The sequence below is a fragment of the Sabethes cyaneus genome, chromosome 1, assembly GCF_943734655.1.
Source record: "Sabethes cyaneus chromosome 1, idSabCyanKW18_F2, whole genome shotgun sequence".
Classification (NCBI taxonomy): Eukaryota; Metazoa; Arthropoda; class Insecta; order Diptera; family Culicidae; genus Sabethes; species Sabethes cyaneus.
The window spans coordinates 45,497,879-45,522,397 of NC_071353.1; the positions used below are offsets into that span (position 1 = coordinate 45,497,879).

Below are 24,519 nucleotides of genomic sequence, written 5' to 3' on the forward strand. Positions count from 1 at the left end.
ACAATACGTGCATGTTTTTTTCACCGGTTCCGTTACCGATTTCACCACACTAATATCTGCCTTTTCTGTTCGTATCTCCTCAGAGTGAACATACAACTTCTGTTTCTCCCTTCTTGTTTTGAATGGTTTTGCGGACACACCTACCATGTCCCCGAGAAGTGTCACGTCCGAAGCCATCATGACAAGCTCGGACATGAAAGCGCCAAACGTCGCCAGGTTGACATTTGTGCTACTCCTCATGAAGGAGGACCACTCCATTTTAAGCTGGGGAGGAAGCTTTTCTACCAGTTCGCAGAGCAATGTCGGATTCCAAAGATGGTTATTTAAATTTGCGATGGACATGTGATCTACTGCATTCTGTACGGCGAGTCCAAAGGTGATCAACGACTCAAGATTATCTACTTTTGGAGATGGAACTGCGCGTAGCTTTTGGAGAAGAGAATGTATAAGAATTTCAGGTCTTCCATACAATCTTCTTAAAGTATCTATTACTGCCGGCACTGACTGTGGCATCAGCAACCTGCTCCTAACCGCCTCAAGTGCATTCCCCTTCAGACATCGCTGCAATCTAGCCAGGTTTTCTGAGTCAGTGTACCCGCATGCTTCCGTAGAATTACAGAACGAACTATGAAACAACGGCCATTCCTGAGGGTCGCCGGAAAAGTTAGGTAGATCCTTAGGCATTACTTGCCTGGCAGCTAGTTGCTCGCTGGAAGGACCCGCACCTCTCATCATCGTAGTAGAAGGTTGGGCATAACTAATCGGTGGCTCCATAGGATGTCGGAAATATCGGGAAAATCCAGCTGGATGTACTGAACTTATGCCATCTGTTCCTTGAAGACCCCGATGTAGGGCGATGCTCGATGCTACTGTAACTGGATCATTGAATGTGCCGGTCGGTGCAGAGAAACCCGACATGCCGCTGACTACTGTACCACCTCCGTGTCTCATAGGCCCTGCTTGCGATGTCGCTGATATAGGATTCCAGCATGACCACGATGGAATAACATTCTCGATACCCGTAGACGGGGGAGGATACGGTACCGTAACTGGTACGACAACAGGAGGAATACCGAGTGCAACATTGTGCACAGACTGTATCGGTCTAGTGTTTGCCGAGTGCAATAAAGAAATACCATCCGCAACCGACTGAATTTGATTGGGAGCTAACAGTGTTACCCTATCTGCTGTGGAATTGATGTTCTCTCTATTCACTTCACTACCTGATCTAAAGTATAAACCAGCTGATTGGCTGTTGGACATTTTACTAACTGATGACGACAAATGTCCAGAAGCGGATTGTAGTACTATTGCACAGCATGATGCCGGTGTGTTACTGAGGCTCGTGGAGGGTATACTATTAACTAACATGGGCTTGTTGTTTAATGACGTGTTTGGAATGGATACTGACAAAGTAGGAATAATAGGCACCGAATTGTAGTTACTGTTACTGACGGTTTTACTTGCTATGGGATCTACTGTCCCAACTGGATCTATGTGTATCGTTGAGCCACATCTCGAGGTTTTTGATGTACTCACCGGTCGCCTTTCAAACGTGATTTCGGTAGACGATATTACTTTATCTGACAAATACTTTGTTGGATGACTATGGGGGCTCTGTAGCCGCAAGGTTACCGAGTCTGCTTTGACAAGCGAATGGTCATGAGTTCGAATCTTAGTAGAATCAGGCCATTCGATGTCAAAGTGACTTTAGCATGGGTTTATTCTCAGGCCCCTCATCGCCCTTCCTTCATGCTGAGTTCTATATTATCCCGATATGGCCTATTGACAGTGCAAAAATGAGACCCTTATAGTAAAAATGCACTGGTTTGCTACGCCAGGGATGACTATAATTGGGGACTGCGCGCTGTCATGTGGAACGAGGTGGGTAAAGTAGAGTAAAGCATTGAAAGAAGGGTACCCAATTACACACAAGCACGCATAAAAAATTCAATAAGCATACCGCTCAATCAATAGCGACTATAGCCAAAATAAATGCAGTGCGGGTTATACAACAAACACCCGGGCGATATCACAATAGATCTAACCATACTGGTCGCAGTGATGAGTCCATACAGGAAAAAAAAAAAAAATGGGGAACCGTCGTTGTAACTGCAATCACAGGCTCCGCCACGTCCGAAGCGTTGATCGCAGAGTCGTCCATCGTCGATGTAGCTGTAGGACCGGTTGATTGGGGAACACTAGACTGATGAACTATTCCAGGAATTACCACCGTTGGCGACACGCGACTGGCTGGTGCAACTGTTACTTGTTGGACGGCACCGGCTTGGTGTTCATTAAGCCACGATTGTACTTTCTCCCGACTTGCTCGACTACTCAATCTAGTCCTTCTGCTGGTTCCTTCTTCTATATCATCCGCTTCTGCCCTAAGTACATCGTACTTCTGCTTCAGGAATTTTTCCTCCGCCTCAGCTAACTTCTGTCGGGTAGCGGCTTCCGCCGCCTGCTCCTCCAGAATTCTCTTCATGTGTAGAGCTTTTTGCTCCTCCACCATCTGCAGGCTTAGTTCCACCTTGGCTGAACGTTTACTTGTAGATGAGCGACCGATAGACTGTCTTGTTTGAGAAATGGCGTCATCTTCCCGCAATCGACACTGATCGCATTTCCATGAGCGATCGGAATCTGCGATAGAGTCCGTTACGCCTGCGCAGTCAAAATGCATCCATGTGTCACATCTATCACAACCAACAAGATGGTCCGCTGTGTCTGGCCGGTCACACTTGACACAGTGTTTAGCGACATCGTTATTACTCATCTTCCGATTATCAGAAAATCTCTGAAGTTTGTTCCGGTGGAATTTCGGGGAAACGTAAAACGTTCTGATAGCAGTTCAATCAGCTTCAGAGCTGTAATTATATTTGTTACATTACGATTCATTTTATATAAAGGTTTGCTTACATTTTCGTATGCTTCTTATTATTTAGCCCGAAACTCTTCCCAGGACATGAAAGATGGATTACAATAGCTCCGTCCTAGTTTTAATAATTTTATGTTTAGCATTACAATTTCATATTTAGGTTAAGACTATTGCATGTACTTACAATTTAGAAACAGTTGTAATTAATTAGAATATATCCAATCGTACTAATAGTAGACGTAAGTATCTGTAATAATTATAGGTTAGGCTTTCATGCACGTACAACTATTTGAGAGTCGCAAATAACCTGTTTAAACGCTATTTCAATCACCTGACACTATACCGCCTATTTAGTGTAAGAATTAGACTTTAAGTTTTAATAGAGGTAGATTTTAAGTTTTAATAATCTTCAATTTAGTAACTAAGAACAATGTTTGAGCCTGTACTATTGAACTCAACCGTTTTAATAGCCACGTTTTCACTTTATGCTCCTGATGACAGTAAAGAGACATGGCCGGCTATGCTCGCCCTGACATTCGCTCTGACAGATGCTCGGAACTCACTCAGTGAGAACGTCACAACGAGAGTGCCCTGTGGTGTCGCAACAAATGATTTTTATTGATTTCTCATTTGGCTTCTAAAATGGTTCATTAGTGATGCAAGTACGTGTAACCTATTTTTATTGGAAAATAGTCTTCTAAATTCCACTTCCAGTTAATAAAAACTGAAGTAATGCTAAGTGTTGATTTTATATGTCAAAATCCTTAGGTGTCCGGTACTGGGAGACTTTCCCCTAACTCATTATTTAAAATTTTGCGACTTGATTCGGTCTGATTTAACACCGACCATGTGATATCGCGACAAGCAATCGAGTTGAGCAGGCGAGTCGAACAGTTGGATCGAGTGGTCGAGTCGAGCAGTCAAATCAAGCAGTTAAATCCAGCAGTCCAGTCGAGCAGTATAAACGAGCAGTTCATTCGAGCAGTCGAGTCGAGCAGTTGAGTCGAGTAGTTCAGCCGAACGGTTTATTCGAGCAGTTGAGTCGAGTAGTCCAGTTGAGCAGCTAAGTCAAGCAGTCGATTCGAGTAGTTCAGTCGAGCAGTTGAGTCGAGCAGTTAAGTCGAGCTGTCGAATCAAACAGCAGTCAAGCAGTTGAGTCGAGCAGTCGAATCGAGCAGTTAAATCAAGCTGTTCAGTCAAACAGTCCAGCCGAGCAGTTAATTCGAGCAGTCGAGTTGGGCAGTAGAATCGAACAGTCCAGTCGAGCAGCTCAATCGTGCAGTTAAGTCGAGCAGTCGGGTCGAGTAGTAAGTCAAGCAAATGTGTCAAGCAGTCGAATCGAGTAGTGAAGTCGAGTAGTCCACTCGAGCAGTTAAAGCAAGCTGTTCAGTCAAGCAATCAAGTCGATCTGTCCAATCAAGCAGTTAAGTTGAGCAGTCGAGTCGAGCAGTTCAGTCGAGCAGTCCAGTCGAGCAATCAAATCTAGCAGTCTAATCGACCAGTCCAATCGAGCAGTCTAGTCAACCAATTGAGCAATCGAGCAGTCCAGCAGTCGCCCAGTGAGGGGACTGAGAATACAACTCATTGCTAAGAAAGCATGACGTCCTGTCAGGGATCTGTTTTTAATTACCGATAAGTCTCTTATGACGTCCTGTCAGAAACCTGGTTTTCGGTACAGACATAAACCTCTTATATAAATAGATAGTTAGTGTCCATGTCCGCCGGTCCGGCAGAACAAAGGGATGAAATCAGGCATCTCCACTGCTGACGGTTACCCTCCGTGGCTTTTACCTGTCGCCAGGACAGGTCCGCGTCTAAAGTCCGAATGTCGTTAGCCAAGCTGCGTCACCATGAGCCTCTGGGTCTGCCTCTTCTACGCTGTCCTTTTGGACTCCAGTCGAGTGCTTCTCTTCAGAACTCGTTTGCTCCTTTCCTCTAGGTGTGTCCGATCCACTTCCACCTACGTTCTCGAATTTCTATGAACATCGGCCGTTGATGACACCGACAATGGAGTTCCTCATTGGATCCAGTTCTCATGCCACTAGGCACGAATGATATATCGCAGGCACCGGTTGATAAATACCTGTAGTTTTTGGATTGTCTCTGCTGAGACGCACCACGTTTCGCAGGCATACAGCAGTACAGATTTAACGTTTGAATAAAAGATTCGGGTTTTCCTACGTAGAGTGATCTGGTTTGAGCGCCAAATGTTTCGCAGACCTGCAAAGGCACCCCTGGCCTTCCTGATCCGTGTGGCTATATCAGTCTTGGTACCACCATCGGCCGTTGTTTGACTACCAAGATATTGAAAGGCGTCTACCTGCTCAACTTGTTGTCCCGCTACTGTGAAGTTGGTGGAATTGTCAGTGTTCACTACCATAGACTTAGTTTTTACTACATTGACTGTGAGACCTGCTGCTCTCGGAGAGGTCATCTAACTTGCTTTGCATATCGTTTCGGCGTTGTACGAGCAAGACAATGTCACCGGCCAGGTCGAGTCATTTAGCTGCTGCATCGTTAGAGGATTCCAAGGCAATCCTCGATTTGGTCTACTGTCAATTGCTCCAACTAATATCTCATCCATAACGATGAGAAACAGAAGCGATGATAAAATGCAGCCCTTTCTCACGCCACCAGTAACCCTTATGCAGTCGGACAAGACGCCGTCGTGCAAAACCTCGATGAGGTGGACTAGCTTATCTGGAACTCCTCTAAGCCTAAGTGCGTCCCAGATGTTTTCGTGGTTGAATCAATCGAACGCCTTTCCGAAGTCAACGAGCACCAACAGAAGAGGGTCGATCTTCTCCTGGATCCTGGATTAAGGTAAATGCGTTGGGTGGAAAACAAAGTGGACGAAGTGGCTGTACAGATTCTGAAAGCGGGAGTTAAACGAGTGGCTTGGCCATTCAGATTCTGCCAGATTCGGAATCTTAGCTGAATATTTTTTCTATATTTTATTCCAACTAAATTTCAAACTTGGTTTTATATTGTTAGAAAATTTAATAAAATTACGTGTTATCCTTTTGACCAAATTTTAATAAATTGACCTTTACAACTACTGCCCAATTAGCTTCGAGGTACGAAGCTGGCCTAACAAACCAGTCGTCATATGCAGTGTTACAAAGCTAACACTCGTGTGGTCTAAGTTTCTCACAACGCGTACTCGTTCTAACGAACTCGCTGGCACTCTAGCTCTTATTTATTCATGCCTTGCGACGAGTTTTTGCGAGTGTGTATTTAGCTAACAGCTACGGTCGTCACTATCGCTCGTCATTGCAGTCCGAGCAGCTGATACCGATTACTCGTGAGGACTTGCACTCCCACCCGCGTGTAGAATCGAGAGTGTAAGATGATGAAAGAAAGAAAATGTAATGCAAAATCCAGTCTGCCGGTATCTTTCACAGGCAGCTAGCTGCTCGTGAGTTGTTTGCCTTATGAACAAACTATACAGAAAGACACTACGAAACTGTGCGTTCGTGAGAGTGTAGGTAGCAGAATGTCTGCACACAGCAATGGTGGCTGCTTGTCGTACGCTTACGTCAGTGGCGTGAGTGTTGGATGCTAAGCTTCTCATACTCGCTCGCGTGAAAATAGGCATCACTTGCTTCTCGCTGGATTTGCGAATAATGTTTGAATGTTCGAATCTCGGCTGGGCAGTACTGCTAGAGTCAGTAGGATCGTTACGCTAGCCCCGTAATTACCGGCTGCGAAGTCTGTCGATAAAGAAAAGTCAAGGTTTGAAGACATTTACAACCCAAGGCCTTGGTTACAACATTTGGCCATTTACAACAGGCAATCGACAAATGTGAATGCAAACGCACGAGTTAGAAAATGAAAAATTGTTCCGCAGCAATCAGAAGGATTAATCATCCTACTACAGCTCTGTCCTAACTTTAAACATCCAAGAGCATACTTACCCAGTGGAGGCGCTTACTTCCATATCGATCATGTTCTGATTGTAACAGGTCTTTTTGGAGTTCAAATATCTCTTCTGACTAGACCATTAACCGTGGTATTCGCGCACGAATGTCGAAATATCACGCAAATGAGATGATGCTGACCAATTAGCAACTTACATATAACGTATCAAGAAAAAGGCTGGATCAACAAACCGCAAATTAGTGGGAAGAATGGGCAAACCATATGAATGGGCAGTCGAAGAATATTCATGGCACACTTGCAGCATTTGCGATGGAAAAGCTAAAGATAATTTGCTTTTCAGTACAGCGGACAGTTTCAGCAGTTTTGGCAAGCTGAAATGGCTACGGCACTTGAAAGGATGTTATCCAGCCAAATTTTCAAAAAACGGTGGCCTAGAGTGGATGAACAGATACCATCATAGGGGTCAATCTCGGCGTAGTGGTTAGCATTCCCGCCTCTCACGCCGAGGACCTGGGTTCAATTTCCAACCCCGCAGAAGTCACGAATGACCCAAGCTGTTAAAGTGACCAAAATAAAAAAATAAATTCAAACAGCAGCAACGTTAAGTCTTGCTTCTTATAACTCTGATGAAGGATAGGGATAAAAAAATATAACCGACTTCAAACTAAAAACAAATTTTTTCAGTATTTTTATATTTCAAGTGAAATTATTCAGCATACCATCATTATACGACTTCGGCTTATAACCAACTGATAAAATTGTCACAATATTTTCTGATTAAGAAAAGCAGTATGGCTCTTCGAAAATTAACCTTCATATCATTTCCACACAGAAAACTCGTATTCGTTTGGAAAACCTCTGAAATTAGCTGTCCATTCATTTTCGTTTTTCCGTGAAATAAATTAAAAGGCAAATTTCACCGCAAGCAATTTCAAACTCAATTTAGCATAATGACAGTAACGTTTGTTGTTCCTTATTCATCTTCTTTCATGCTATAAAGCTTCGTTAGCTTATGAATTCATTAGGGTCGCATAATTTTACAGTCGTAAGCGCGCGCGTAGGTTTCTGTGTACAGTAGCGAGCAGACAGCCGCATTATTGTCGTAACTGATTTCCGGCACTTTGAACTCTGGATTGACGGCAATTCGCAGGGTGTAAAGTCCAAAGTCCAGCTCGCTGATGTCCACCCACTGGCAATCGATGTTGTGTCGATAGATGTCGGCACAATTTACGGAAATGCCTGGAAACATAAACATTTTATTTCAGATGCTAAAAAATTCGCTCTAGTTTGACGATGACTTTTTATTTAGTACTGTCTCATAGGATTCAGTGGGAGCGCTATCAAATTTAACTACTCAATAATATAAAATTAGCTCCAAAATAGCTATAGCAGTAATTTAATATACCTTGATCACCGTAGTTTGCACAAGCATACTTGGGCTCGGTTCCAGGAAGACATTGGTTATCCTCCAAACAAAACGAAGCTTTGTGGCCCTCTGCAACTTTCACTCCTTTCGAGTCAAAAATATCGAATGTAGCAAACACTTCCATGCTGTGATAGTGCCTGTCAGAAAAAACGAAAATCTTATTTCCATTACTATGAACTAACAATAATAGACCGGCTACTTACATATGGCAAAGGTGCCATTCCCACAGGTGCTTCGGTATATTGGGCCTAAAATCAGCCGTGCCGGTGTTTAGCACACGTGCCGTGAATTTCAGTAGCCTTCTGCTTTCCAAGTGCCAGTTGGGATTTTCCCTTTGTATCTCATACGCCTGCGATGCTACACAATTTTCCTCCATAGCACACTGTAGTAAATACATTAGCCTATCCTCAAGGTGCAGCGATTGTTCCATCTCCACGTGGTCAAATGCCAAATCGGGCAGTCTTTCCACACATGTCACCGCCGCCACATGGTTACCGCCCCGTTCACTGCACCCACTCAGCCAGCCAATTTCGTGATGCGAACATGCAGCCAAACTGCTTTCGTTTCCGTAGCATTCCGTTCCGCTCAGTAGTATTTTGCTTTCGTTTGACCCGCCGAAAAAATCCGTTTGAATGGCATCATTTGCATATCCCATGTCCAGCTGACGACAAACGACGTTGCCTTCCAACAGAGACCATCCATCAGCGCAAATAGTACCCCACGGACCTTCACTGCCCAGGCGTACCTTTTGTAGGCAAATAATTTCAATAAAATAAATATTAAAAAAAGCTAAATTAAAAGTATCGAAAAATGAAGTAAACTAAGCATCATCTAGAAAAATATGCCTTTTACGTACCTCAACACGTCCTTCATTCGGAATCCGCCCGCCAACCAGTCGAACCTCCAACTCTTTTCCAAGCGGTGCTTTTTTTGGTTTGTCTTCCGCTGGAATCGGTTTAGCCGTTGAAGAGGGCTGATGATCTTGCTTGCAAATGACGCCAGCAGCCTCACTAGATTCGCAATCGCTATGTCCCCAGTCATCGAAATGACAATCTGCTAGTTCGCTTTCCTTTCCACCGCAGAAGAGATTATCCATCCAATACTTTCCTGTGTGGTGCACAACACAGTTGGAATCAAAATGCCAAAGCAGATTGCAAACATGTGCTATCGCAATAGCAGTTACTTACGCTTCGCCTTGCCAAAGTGACCACTGTGGGTAGCTTTAACGTAGCCCGGAAAGCCTAGCTGTCGACATACTACTTGCGCTTCACTCGAGTCCCACTCGTCATCGCAAACGGCTCCCCATTTTCCATCGTGGAAAATTTCAAGGTTGCCTAAAAAAGAAAAAAATTGAAAATCGTTATATGAGGGCCTGTTGCACAGAATGAAATGGAAACTGGTAGCAAAAAACGATGAATAAATCACCATCTTCAAATCACTTTTAATATTGATGCCGCATTTGCTTGATAATTAGAATAACATAGGACTAATTTTCTCAAATGACAGTGGATAGGAAATCTAAGTTTGGATATTTCACCGTTGGACGACCGTTACGTTGGGAACGTGCCATTATCTCACCGTCGCCGGTCTGCATTGAAAAGAAAATGTGTCTTTTCTCGTGCTTTCCTTTCTTTATCACCGGGAAAAAAGGATAACAGGATTGACTTTGATGCCTCTGAGTAAATACAGCTTAATCCGATTCTATTCATTCGTTATATCTCCGCCTGCGGCTTGGTTTCCTCACATCTCCAATCGGATGCTGGTGCTGGCAACCGAAGCAGAAAGCTTCTTCAGGACCGTCGCACCAGTTGGCAGGTTCTTTTCGTTTTGATTGAATTTGACTGATAGAGTTTCCTATTCTGTACGGTTGACAACGTTTCGCACGATACGGAAATAATCGATTGTGCCACCGGTTCATTTTATTATACCCACCTGTCATTCGGAAATGTTTTCCCCTGCGTGTTGGGAAATATTTAGAACAATTTGAAACAATGAATGTTATGCTCAGAAATTGCACATAAAAAGATGTTTTCAATGGGTAGTCGAGGAATATGTAACACTCCGGAAAACTGCTTATTGTTTTAATCCAATAATAGTGTTTAGATAACTGTTTAGAGTTACCTAAAAGTGTATGCAAGTTATTCTTAGGTCTTAAGAATAAATCCGACGAAACAATAAAGCAATTTTAAAATACAGCCGAAGACGTTATTCTAAACTGAAATTATTTTCTAAGTAACAAAAATTTATCCGTGTCCCACTGATCTGCCATGTTTAGCTTGGTGAATTCTAAACGTTTTTGTATGGAATTCACCAAACTATTCTGAATGTAACTGTATGCTTTAACCTATTATAATCCGAACTCAGAATAGGAACTCTGATCAGAAGTACGATTAAGTTTTTGGCATACTTCAAATAGTTTTTTATTGCTTTTCCAACCGAAAGGGTTGGTTATTTAAACTTGACAGATTTCCTTTAATCTTACCTTTCTTGCTTTGTAACTATGTCGACAGGGGAAAGCACTTTTTCGATTTCGATCTCAACGGCTATATAACAGAAGGAGACGCAACGGAAGTTAACCTAGAGGAGTGCCCACAAACAATAATAGCGGGCCGGCTCCCGCTCTCGAGGAGACCCGGTGAGAAATTGGTCAGCTGAAGAATAATAGAGCCGCCGGAAAGGACCGACTCCAGGCAGAATTCTTCAAAAATGGCAAAGAACTGCTAGCAACAGGATTTCATTGGAATATTTTAAAGAATTTGGGAGGAAGAGAAACTATCGGAGGAGTGGATGGAAGGTATAGTCTGTCCCATCTACAAAAAGGGCGACCGGCTAGATTGCTGTAATTATCGCGGCATCACGTTGTTCAACGCCGCCTACAAGGTGCTCTTCCAGATTTTGCTGTGTCGTCTATCCCCAATAGCTAGAGAATTCGTAGAGCAGTTTCAAGCGGGCTTCTACAGATCAAATTTTTACTCTGCGACAAACTTCCAGAAATATCGGGTGTACAAGGTGTCCAAACATAATATTTTCGTGGTTTTCGGGGCAGCATACGATACAGTTGAACGCGAACATGCACGAGCACGGTTTTACGGGCAAACTAACGCAGCTGTTCAAAGCTTCCATGGAGCGAGTGGTGTGCTACGTACACGTTTCGGAGTTACTCTCGAGTCCTTTCGAATCGCGCAGAGGGTTGATCTTCTTGAAGAGTAGTCAACTCCTAGCCTTCGCAGACGACCTCGACATTAATCTAAAAATCTTGGGATGACGTTGCCAAACTAAAAACGAAGGCTACGAGGATTAGGTTACAAATCAATGCGTCGAAAACCAAATCACAGACAAACAGACGAGACACTCGCGATAATTCCATCGTCCAGTCAAAAACCACTCATTTTTCAAAAAAGCATGTTTCGCAACATGGCCACACCGCGGCGCCATGTTTCTAGTTTTCAGTATAAAACCACACAAATGTATAAAACCCTACAGCATAAAACCCTGCAAATGCAAGCTACTCCGCAACATGCATAACAGAGGGAGCTTGCTAGTGTGCAAGCAAAATGTGCAGGACGATGGTTTTTAAAGGATTTTCTTCTATGTATCATGTCAGTTTGTCAGTGACCAAATATAAGACAGGAAGAGGCTCCAGTGAAAGCAACGATTGCCTCCCATGAACAGTAACTAACTATTAACGGCGATGAACTGGAAGTGGTTGATGAGTTCGTATATTTGGAATCTCTGGTCACTGCCGAGTTTTGGCGGAGTACAAATTGGTAGCGTAGAGTGACGTAGTTTTATGAACCACGAGCTGCAGGCACAGGCAGGCATTTTGATCTGTTGTGGTACATGCACTACTTGGAGAGATTCCCATCGCACACCTGTGCAGTGAAATTCATTTTTTAAGAACCCTACCGGCATTAGAGAATAGAGGAGCTCAACGCTAGATGACTCGACCAGGTTGAAGTTGACTTGCGTCTGTCGAGACGCTCAACGAATTGGCGACGAGTAGGCCAGGATCGAATACAGTGAAGAGGAATACTTGATACGGCAAGAGTCACTCCGGCCCTCGGTTGGTAGAAGAAGAAGAAGAAGAAGAAGAAGGCAGCCATTAATAAATCCGACCTGTAGTTTTTGCATTGTGCCCGTTGGAACGCGTTCTAGGGTTTGAGTTGAAACTTCCGAGTTTTCGTATGTCTGGTTTGAGTGCCAAATATTTTGCAGACCTGCAAAGCACCCCTGGTCTTCCTGATCTTTGTGACTATACCAGTTTTGGTACCACCATCGGGCTTTGTCTGATTAATAAGATATTGAAATATACTTTGTTCAGTATAGTTTGAACAGTAACCATATTCGTACAAAACACAAAGTAACCAGCTACTGATAAAGGGCCAAGCACTATACAGCGCCAACGATTGCATCAGCGTTATTCTGACAGCTTTCCCAAGGCTTTACTGTCAAATTGACACTGACGGATGCGTTGACGCAGCATTCTGTTTGGCCCATAAGTCTTTTCAACCTATATGGTAAAAGAATAAAACAAAGGGTGTCCCACATCAAATTGTATCACGGAAAAAACGCTGTAGAGAATTACCCATTGGATATTTTCTCTTGAAAATTTGGGTAGAAGTAGTTTAGAGTGTATTGTTTACACTTGTTTACATTTTTATCGTGGTCAGTTTTTCGAAAATTGGAAAAATGGTGTCACCCGAAAAGCAACGTCGCGAATTTATTTTGCGCAAGCACCTGGAAAATTCTCAACTCTCTCATCATGGATGATGAGACTACCGTAAAGGCGGACTTCCGGCAGCTTCCGGGGCTACTGTACTTCACCGCTCAGCACAAGTTTGATATTCCGAAGGAAGTAAGGATGCGAAAACTTTCATAGTTTGCCAAATATACATAATTTGCAAGTGATCAGCGCATGTGGCAAACAGAGTGTGCCGTTCGTGACTACCGGGACTGTAAACGGGCAGATCTACTTCAAGGAGTGTCTACAGAAGTGTCTGCTCACACTGTTGAAGGAACACGAGAGCCCTACGGTCTTCTGGCCGGATCTATCTTCGTGCCACTATTCTGTAACGATTGGATTAGATCGGCTTTGATAAAACCAAGATTAACGCCTTTAATTAGCCTACTACGAAACTAAATAAAGCTTTCGCCCGAATACCCAGATAACCCTCATATGCCCATCAGCCCGATCGAAAGCAATTATCTTCGGGAAATTCGATGCGAATTAGAGTATAGAGAGTTTCAAATGACTTCCAAAGACAAGCGACAAATGAGTTATGATTATAATTAAATGTCGATGATTGGTCTACTCAAGGCCACCCAAAATAAAAGATCGGTTTGGGAAATGCGAACAATTAGACGCAGCTTCACTTTTGTTCAAGTGCTGGTCTAGAAAAGTTTAGTCGCGTGATCGCGGATTGTTAACACTTAAAGTTAAGACAAATTTAGCAGTAGTGAAAAGAAGATAAAAGTCGCGAGTGTTGAAAAAACCCCGACTATTAATTATTTAGCAAAGGCTAAAAGTGTGCGAAATCGTTAAAATCTGAAGGTAAGAATTACCTTCAATTTGGTAGGTTTTAGACCGCCATTGTAACTACCACGTTTATAGGAACCCATAAACGTGGGTGCTAATCTGGAGTGCGAGGCCGGAAAAGCTAATTCCGGATCAAATTTGGACCGGCGGCAATACTTTTCGGTGCATAAAACGAATACCGATTCATCCGCGAAGCAGCCTAAACTACGCTACTGAAGTTTCCCACCCGCTCGAGAAAAACCAGCCGCTTCGCCGTAAAGCTTCCTGGGTTGCGGTGGCAAGGAACGCGACCCGGTAGAGCACCGGACTATGTGGACATCGTTGGGATACCCACCATCAGTCGAGACACCCACCGTGGTGAAACAATACCCGTGTTGGGTTTAAAAATGAAACAATTGTTATGTGTAGACGATAAGAAGTGCACTAGAAGCTAAGATACGAACCATGGTTTGTCGCCAAGGGCGAATACATTTGTAAACCTTCTGCTAAATAGCTTTAACTTTGCGCGGACGATATTCGAGGGCTATTAATAAATGATGATACGTGAATAAGAGTTTGTACAGAAGTGAAGGTTTTTTTAATGCGTAGGATTGTTCGTCGCGTTTGTTTTAGTACGATTCAAATTTGTTGAGTCTGAAACTTAGTTGTCGGTTAGCTTCGTAGAAGGTCTTTGAGGTTTGAAATACTCGCCCCGAGATAAGAGTCCTCGGTCGGGCATCCCTATCCATCTTCCGCAACGGTCTTTCGGATACGAAAGTGGCGCTTAAGCCGTTGTAGGCAAAGGCATTTAAAAACCTTTCTGGTCAGTCCGGGCATAGGGAGAATTGGCATGTAACGCTTTGTTCAGTATCTGTAAAATTAAAAGCGTTACAATTCAAAGGATGTTCTGGAGTGGTACGAAGCCAAAATACTGGCCTATTATGAAGCACGCACTACGGAAGCATCGCAAGGAGGTCAAATGTGAGGAAGACATGAAGAAAAAGTGGGTTTCCGTACAGAAGAAGCAGCAACGAGATGTTGCACAAAACTTTTTGAGTGGAGTTAAGCGTAAGGTGCGAGCATATGGTTATGGTATTGAAGTTGAATGAAATAAATGTGCCAAAAGCTTACCAATGGGTTATATTTTATTGTCCGAAAATTTGAAAAGGATCGGTCAATTTGGTAATTTTCTACAGCGTTTTTTCCGTGATACAATTTGATGTGGGACACGTCTCTATCGATGCACTGCAGGAAAATCGCTGCACAATGCACTGCTGCAAGGCGAAAGAAGAGAAGGGATTTCGGAGGTTGAGAAACTGAGGATCTGGATCAAGTCTTCTTGATCCAACCGTCGACGTATGAAAACACCAAAAGTTACAAGCTTAAAGTTACAAATTTTCATGAAAAAATCATCTGAATAAATGCTTTCTTAAAGTGTACTTGGAAACGTAAACCGTTCAGAAAGGACGAGTCAAGTACGGACTACGAACCATTAACGGGCATCGTCGGACGTATTGAGCAGGTTAATTAACCTCAGGCTTCTCTCTCCAATAATCCCACTAGAACCCATTAATAGCCGGCTGATTTCCTAAGAAATGGCCACCCCAGCCGCATCAATGGTTGAAACGCAGCCTTCGAGGACGTAGGCGTCTTCCAGAACTATGACAGGCTGTAATTACGAGTGACACGCGGTCGCATTCATGCAGAGAAGCAATGGTACCGCCAGTGTAGTGCAGCAGCATCGACGACCACGTGACAGTGGATTGAATGTTGTGTACCGGAATGGCCCAGAGTGAGTAAGTTTAATAAAACAAAAGCTTAACCTTAATGCTGTTGTTTGCTTGATTCCGAAGCAGTCCCGGAGCCGACCCTGAGGACCTTTGAGTCGCTCACGGCCGACTGGGAGACAAAACATGTCTTGTGAACTCAATCCCAAAGAGTCCCCAGTGGTTCGACCAGGAACTAGGGGCTTTGGCTGAGCAGTAACAGAGCACTGGCAGTTACTTACTTACTAATCCTACTGCTATGTTCTTTGGTATTGCACCTGCATAACAATGTTCTCCAACAAACTCGGTCCAAGGCTATCTATGTCTAATTTCTCAAAAGTCCCACATTTTCCAGGTCTTGCTCCACTTAGTTCATCCAACCATCTAGCGGCGAACACCATTTTTGCGGGGTTGTTGTCCAGTATTCTCACAACACTTTCCGGATACTGGGTTCGCCGAAGAACTGCGCCATCTCGTGGTTCGTCCTTCTCTTCCATCTACCGCAGAAGACGGTCCTAAGTACACGACGTTCAAAAAAGGCCAGTGCTTTCAAGTCCCCTTCAAGCATTGTCCACGTTTCGTGCCCGTAGGGGACTACCGGTCTTATTAGCGTTTTGTACATGGTAAATTTGGATGGTGCTTAAAGTCTTGTGGAGTTCGCAGAAAGCACAACTTCCGGTAAGCATACGTCTGCGTATTTCTCTATCCGATGTCTTATTTCTGATGTCTGGATATTCCGTCTCCGTACCATTCAGATGCTCGGTTGTAGTGCTGCTTCCACCTTTCGTTCACCTCACGTTCTTCATCCGACAAAATCCTTCCATCTTCATCCCGATATGTTTCGGCTCGCAGCACAAAGCCGTTGCGAGACATGTTCAGTTTCTTGTAAAATTTACGCGTTTTCGATGTGCTCGCACTTCATTTCTTTCACGAGGTGCATCTTATCCCGGAAAATCTGAGTTTGCTGTCTTCGTTTCTTTCTATATCCTTTCACGTTTTGAAGGGTCCCCTGCTCCAGCATCGACGCCCACACTGCATCCTTCTTGTCTAACATTCTCTGGCATTCCTCGTTACATCGACTGCTTTCAGCGAAATCCATTGGAACCTTCCGCTGCGCTATTGATGGCCGCTTTAACGCTATCCCAGCAGTCTTCGAGAGCACTGCCTCAAGGCTTTGTGCGTACTCAGTAGCGACTCCAGGTAATTTGAGTTTTTCCAAATTTTAGCATGGCGGGCGACGATACCGAATGTTGGTAACAACGGAATTGGCGCACTTTAACCATCAAAAGATAGTGGTTAGAATCGATGTTTGCGCTACGATAGACTCTAACGTCGATGATATCCGAGAAGTGCCTTCCATCAATTAAAACGTCAATTTGCGAATCGGTCTGTTGTGGTGATCTCCAGATGTACCGATATGGGAGACCATGCTGGAAGTAGGAACTTCGTATGGCCTTTTTTGGTAGACTCACAGAAGTCGGTGGCCGTTTTCGTTCGTAAGTGGGTGTGCGCTGAACTTTCCAATAACTGGTCCGAATTCCGGGTTGGTAAACGGCTGGATAATGCGCCATAGACCCCATAGTGGTCGTTAGCCTCTTATCCAGCAACTCCGATCCCGACCTCCTCGTGGTACCAGCCGGAATACGAGCAACCTTTGCGGAGATCGGGTAACCAACCCCGGTGGAAACTAAGGTCGTATACTAACCGGGAAGGAGGTAGTGAGTCTCGGCACTATAAGATGGCAGCCCCATCGCGAGACTCGGTAGTGTTGCCCCAGTACGGCTACACACCTAAATTGAACTTAAACTAACAACATTCAAGCATATTCGGAGCGGAATATTCGGCATCAACCTAGGCGACGGAACAAGGACGACGAATGGAGACTCGGGACTTGGAACTGCAGATCGCTAACTTTCGCAGGTTGCGAGCGAGTGCTGATTGAACAGCTGGAACCTCGCAAACTCGGCATCGTAGCTCTGCAGGAAATCTGTCGCAAAGGAGAGAAGGTTTGGAAGATCCGTGGCGGAAAGGCCCAGTTTTACCAGAGCGGTGGCGCTACCAACGAACTGGGAACGGGCTTTGTAGTGCTGGGCGGAATGCAGGATCGCGTGATAGATTGGAAGGCGATCAACGAGAGAATGTGTGTATTGAGGATAAAGGGCCGTTTCTTCAATTATAGCATCATTAACGTGCACTGCCCGCACGAAGGTAGACCCGACGATGAGAAAGAAGCGTTCTACGCGAGGCTGGAGGCAACGTACGACAGCTGCTCGTCACGGGACATCAAGATCGTCATCGGGGATATGAACGCCCAGGTCGGTAGGAAAGAAATGTATAGACCGGTGGTAGGACCCCATAGCCTGCACACCGACACAAACGATAACGGCCAACGATGTATAAACTTCGCAGCTTCCCGAGGCCTGGTGATCCGAAGCACCTTTTTCCCGCGCAAGGATATCCACAAAGCCACCTGGAGATCACCTGACCAACGTACAATGAACCAAATTGACCACGTTCTCATAGAGGGCCGATTTTTCTCTAACATCACGAACGTACGCTCTCGTCGGGGAGCGGATATTGATTCTGACCATTACCTAGTAGCAGTACATGTGCGCTCAAAGCTGTCCACCGTATACCGGACACGTCTGAGCCGCCCTCCTCGGCTGAATATCAGGCAGCTAGATAACCCACAAGCTGCCGAGAACTACGCGCGAGTACTGAATGAGGCACTGCCTTCTTCCGAGGAGTTAGGTGTTCAAACCTCGAAGACGGTTGGGGCAGAATACGCTCGGCCATCGGAGAGGCCGCTACCGCGGCGCTAGGTATTGAGCCTCGGAGTACACAAAATGATTGGTTTGATGGGGAATGCCAACAAGCGGTGGAGGAGAAAAAAAAAATGCTTGGAAAAATTATCTAAGTATTGCCACTAGAGAGAACCTGGCCAAGTACCGACGAGCTAGGAACCAACCACGATCCTGAGGAGAAAAAAGCGCCAAAAGAAGGACAGAGATCGTGAAGAATTAGAGCAACTATTCCGAGCTAATGACACGCGCAAGTTTTATGAGAAGGTGAACCAAACTCGGAAGGGCTACACACCGAAACCTGACATGTGTAGGGACGAGGGAGGGAATCTAATTACAAACGAGCGCGAGGTGGTCGACAGGTGGAAGCAGTTCTTTGATGAACACCTCAATGGCGAAGTCGCAGAAGGAGGCGGAACGGAAATTAACCTAGGAGCGCCCATGGAAGATAGTAATGTCCTAGCACCTGCTCTCCACGAAGTCAAACGAGAAATCAGGCTGCTGAAGACCAATAAAGCCGCTGGGAAGGACCGCCTACCGGCAGAGCTTTATAAACATGGCGGAGAAACGCTAGCAAAGGCTCTACACTGGGTTATTTCGAGGATTTGGGAGGAGGAAAAGTTACCGGAGGAATGGATGGAAGGAGTGGTTTGTCCCATCTACAAAAAGGGTGATCGGCTAGACTGCTGCAACTATCGTGGTATTACGCTGGTAAACACCGCCTACAAGGTACTCTCCCAGATCCTGTTACGCCGGCTGTCACCGATAGCTCAAGGTTTCGTAGGGAATTATCAGGCGGGTTTCATGGGGGCTCGCGCAACTACGGACCAAATTTTTACTATCCGACAGATCTTGCAGAAATGTCGGGAGTACAACGTGCCCACGCATCACATCTTTATTGATTTCAAAGCAGCATACGATACAGTCGATCGAGACAAGCTATGGCAGATAATGCACGAATACGGTTTTCCGGACAAACTGACGCGACTGATCAGAGCTACATTGGATCGAGTGATGTGTTTCGTACGCATCTCTGGGACACTCTCGAGTCCCTTCGAGACGCGACGAGGTTTGAGACAAGGTGACGGTCTATCCTGCATGTTGTTCAACATCGCTCTTGAGGGGGTGATCCGACGATCGGGCATCGAAACGAGAGGCACGATTTTTACCAAGAGTAGCCAACTTCTAGGCTTTGCAGATCATTTCGATATCATTGCCAGGAACTTTGCGACGGCGGAGGCAATTTACGCCAGACTGAAAGCGGAGTCTAGGAGAATCGGGCTAAAAATAAATGCGTCGAAGACCAAATACATGAAAGGAAGAGGATCAAAGGAAACAAACGCGCGCCTCCCACGGACGGTAACCGTTGACGGCGACGAACTAGAAGTGGTAGAGGAGTTCGTGTATTTGGGATCGCTGGTGACCGCGGACAACAACACTAGTAAGGAGATCCAGCGGCGCATCCAAGCGGGAAATCGGGCCTACTTTGCCCTTCGTAAAACGCTACGATCAGGAAGCATACGCCGCCGCACGAAGCTAACAATGCTGAAAACCATTATTAGACCGGTAGTTCTTTATGGACTTGAAGTCGTGACGCTGCACTATGAGCCAGAAAATGAGATTTCGGGACAAATATATTTGCGGTTAAACGGCGTGTGACAGCTTAATATAGTCTTCGGCAACTTTTTGAATGAAAAAATGATGCATCTTTTGAAAGGGTCGTTCAATATTTACGTGTTACTTTAACAACAATTTAAGTAATAACTTTTTGAGTAAATTTTTTTTCACCTTTTTGGTTTCAGAATATTAAAGGTAAACCAATTTCAAGTTTTTTTTCTGAAGATATCAAACTTCTACCTTTTACCCATTTTCAACAATAGACCTTTGTTTATGAACGACCCCTCAAATCACATTTCTTCTTGTAACATGTTTATTTCAACAGACAGCTCAATGTGATGTTCTAGACAACATTTTGCGCATTAAAGAGGAATATTTTTGCTGGAGACTGTTTCGCTTTTTCTGCATTAATGAATAAGATATAACTGTTTTTAGGCTAAAAACCGTTTGATGAAAAATGTGTATTTTTTCAAGGGTGGTGTCTTCGGAGTAGTAAAATAATAAAATATAGCGCATCTTCCTGCACTATTAGGGTGACCATGAGTTTACCTATTAGGGTGATACAAACTTTTGTTTTCTTAAGTAAATTTAAAAAAAAAGTCTTTTTCTCCAAAAGTTGCAGAAAATACTAAAATAAGCAACTTTGCTGAATAAAGTAACTATCTATCTCTTACCGGTTACGAAATATAATGATGTGTTAAAAAAGAGCATTTAAGAATCAATTACACTCAATAACTTTGCACACGATTATTTTATTGCTTACAAATATTCTACAAAATTATTTAGTATGTTGAAATACATATTTTCTGTGAAGAATAATTGACGCTCGGACGCATATTTATTAAGTTATAAAATGTATGAAAAAAAATTCGCACTATTCCCAGGTATTCCCAGCCATGGTATTCCCAGGTATTCTCTGAAATACACATTTGGGCAGATAGATTTAATAATTCCCAACAAATTGGTATGCAAACTAATTGCAGATACTTGCAGATGGCTAAGATATTTGGATTTTTCATCAGACGGTTTTTAACCTAAAATCAGTTATATCTTATTAATTAATGCATATAAAGCAAAACAGACTTCAGCAAAAATATTCCTCTTTTATGTGCAAAATATTTTCTAGAACATCGCATTGAGCTGTCTGTTGAAATAAACATGTTACAAGAAGAAATGTGATTTGAGGGGTCGTTTATAAACAAAGGTCTATTGCTGAAAACGAGTAAAAGGTAGAAGTTTGATATCTTCACAAAAATTACTTGAAATTGGTTTATCTTTAATATTTTGAAACCAAAAAGGTAGAAAAAAGTTTACTCAAAAAGTTATTACTTAAATTGTTGTTTAAGTAACGCTTAAATATTGGACGACCCCTTCAAAATATGCATCAATTTTTTATTCAAAAAGTTGCCGAAGACCACATTGAGCTGAGACATGCTATTTAACCACAAATATTTTTGTCCCGAAATTTTAATTTCTGGCCCATAGTGCGCTGCTTACGGAGGACATACGCGCCCTTGCCGTGTTTGAGCGGAAAATGCTGCGGACAATATTTGGCGGAGTACAAACTGAAAGCGGAGAGTGGCGGAGGCGTAAGAATCACGAGCTACAGGCACTGCTTGGGGAGACTCCCATCGTACATCTAGCGAAAGTTAGCAGGCTACGGTAGGCCGGACACGTCGTAAGGATGCCGGACGACAGTGCGACGAAAACAGTCCTCTTCAACAACCCCACCGGCACCAGGAACAGGGGGGCCCAACGTGCACGATGGCTCGACCAGGTCGAAAGCGATTTGCGACTTCTGAGACGACTAGGAAATTGGCGAAGAGTGGCCCAAGACCGAGTTGAATGGAGACGAGTGCTTGAGACAGCACGTGCCACCCCAGCTCTATGCTGCTGAAGAAGAAGAAGAATTCCTCCTTCTGGTCAACCTGAGCGTTGAGGTCTCCGATGACAATTTTGACGTTATGTCTTGGGCAGTTGTAATATTCATGCTCTAGTTGCGTGAGAAAGTATCCTTATCATTCTCGTTTCTTCCTAGTTGTGGACTATACACGTGTATAATGCTGAAATTGAAGAAATGGCCTCTAATCCTTAACTTGCACACACGGTTGTCGATTGACTACCATTCAATCACACGCTTTTGCATGTCGTCCATCATCCATCATTTGTGTATTTGTTCCTTTTTTGAACATTTTAGACCATTATTTTTTATTTTGGGATAACCTTAGTGCCAAATAAAAAAATGATATTCCCACAAGTCGTCATTCTTGCCAACCTATCTGTAAAAAAAATCATAACTCATCGATATTAATGACTTTGGTAGCTAATACAAAGTATTTTAATGAGCTTTTCTGTAAAAATATTCAACGAAGGCTCAAAATTTTTACGATCACCAAAACATTGAAACATGTTTCTTCGTATGCAGAGCAAAAAAAAATTGTTTTTTTATATTTTTTGGAAAGATGAGAATTTGTAATGTAAAGTTTTGGGTTTTAAGTTACAAGTAGGTACATAAAAATAATGCAAGAATGCAATGGGGCCGCACGGTTTTTTACTTGTAATACAACGGATCCTTTGGTAAATGAACCAGGGATATCCAGTTTTTTCCAGAAGTACCCGTTACAATGCAAGTAAAAATAAAACACCATGCGTCTCCATTGCGTCCTCGCAATTTTCTAAAAACTTTTGTATTATATTTGATTATAGTCACTTTAAAAGCTTGGGTCATTCGTGACTTCTGCGGAGTTGGGATTTGAACCCGGGTCCTCGGAGTGAGAGGCGTGAATGCTAACCACTACACCGGGATTGACCCCGTTTTTAAAACTTGTTTGTAAAAAACTTCAAATATTTCTTATTAATATATAAAAAAATAATAACAAACAAGCACACAACCTTTAAACAAAATCGAAGCACATTCAAATTTTTATAGTACAATTTTTAGGGAATTGCTGCCAACATATGTTAAGAGACAGTTTAAATTTCAGCGCATAATTACGGGTGCATCCAATTATTCTGATGAAAAATAAAAACACCTTCAACAGTAATGTCTCTTTTTACAATTAAGAAACTAACCTTCGAAATCGCCTCTTCCACCAACTAACTTGATTGCACCTTCCTCTTTCTTAAGCTTCTTCAAATATTTTCGCACCAAATTCTCTCGATGTAAGCGTGCTTGTTCCAGCATGGACTCCTGCAGCGCCTGTACTGCCGTCACAGTGATAACAACTACTAGCAGGGTCATCTTCATCCATCCCCAATAGCTGTTCAAGTTCGGCATTATTTCTATTGATAATTACACTAGGTGGCACTAAAACTATGGCTTCTAGCCTTGATATCAGACTGTTCAATTAAATCTCACGAATCACAGCTCCAGCGCTTCACAGTTCTTAACAAACTAAATAATGATTACTGGAAGTAAAAAACTTCTGAACACACTTTGCTTCCAATTTCGCGAAATATATTCAAATCTGTCATCGATTTTGAATTATCTTAGATCGAGGTGATTGCGGTACTTCGGCTACCATCACAGTTTGTAGTGAGATCTTATTTCAGCGGTTGTCGCGTAGCAACTGAATTTTTTGACTAAACCGATTTTCAGACAGTGCTAGCGACGTCCATTCACAAGAATGAGCGAGAATGTTTACAAATAAATATACAGTGAGATGTTCTACAGGCGGTTTCCTAAAATATCTAATTTGGCTTAGTTCAGTTTGTAAATACACACCGTTTTTCTCGCGTTTTTTCTTCAGGAGCTACATAACCTCCGTGTAAAAAAGTACCTCAGTGTATTCGAAAGTGATCGGCGCTGCTGATTTTCTAATTGTGTCACACAGAGGCATGTCCGGCTAGCCGAAAAACATAAATCACATAAAAACATGATATTTTTCAATAGCTGGTAAGCGCGTGAGTTCAGAGAGCACAATAATCAGAGAAATCGTTCACTTGGAGTTGGAAGTGGATCACGGTCATGTCGATGTTGGAGTTTAGACAATGTTTATGGAGGTTATAAGCACATAAGCTTTGACAAACCGCATCTGTTAAATTGCTATTTACAATACCATTAATAGCTCCTACGTAAGACAGTAAAACCAAGACCCCACGCGCAGATTTTCCGCGATAATCACAACTGTCATTAGGGAATTATTTTAATAAACAGCCAAAACCACTGCATCATCCTATTTTTGGCTACTGTCTATTAACCGTTAAACATATTACTTTAAGCCGGCAATTTATTACACCCACCAATAATAGAATCACAGTGCAAAAACATATGATCCACGATGCATGGCAACGTGCCAGCGGTCACATATGATCTCTGTTCCTCCATTTGGGGTGAAGAGGATTTACACGAGCGATGACATTGAACTACCACAGCATCCAGCGATTAGGAAAAGTAGTAGTCGGCGCGAAAAGCGGAATGAAGCGATGAGTAGGCCCGCCTTTAACTTTAAGAACAGGTTTAGTTGAATGACATATCAACAATTGATGCTAATTTTAGCACGAGTGATTGCACAGGGCGGTAAAAAAGTGGCATGTTTTTGAGAAAAACATCAATTACGCCTAAAACATTGAATGGAACTTCATGTGAGTTGACGTTTATGTTTGTAAAAAATATTTGTTTAAATATAAGTTAA

The 24,519-nt window shown here is 43.3% G+C and overlaps 1 protein-coding gene across 1 annotated transcript; it reads right to left on the reverse strand.

Moving 5' to 3' along the window:
• Positions 1-7,781: 7,781 nt before the first annotated feature.
• Positions 7,782-23,132, reverse strand: LOC128745319 (lysyl oxidase homolog 2B). Its single transcript, XM_053842360.1, has 6 exons — positions 22,958-23,132; positions 9,374-9,520; positions 9,032-9,293; positions 8,390-8,917; positions 8,166-8,323; positions 7,782-7,999 (listed from the first exon to the last, which is right to left on the reverse strand). The coding sequence occupies exons 1-6, from the start codon at positions 23,130-23,132 to the stop codon at positions 7,782-7,784; spliced, it is 1,488 nt and encodes a 495-aa protein (XP_053698335.1).
• Between the last annotated feature and the right edge of the window lie 1,387 nt (positions 23,133-24,519).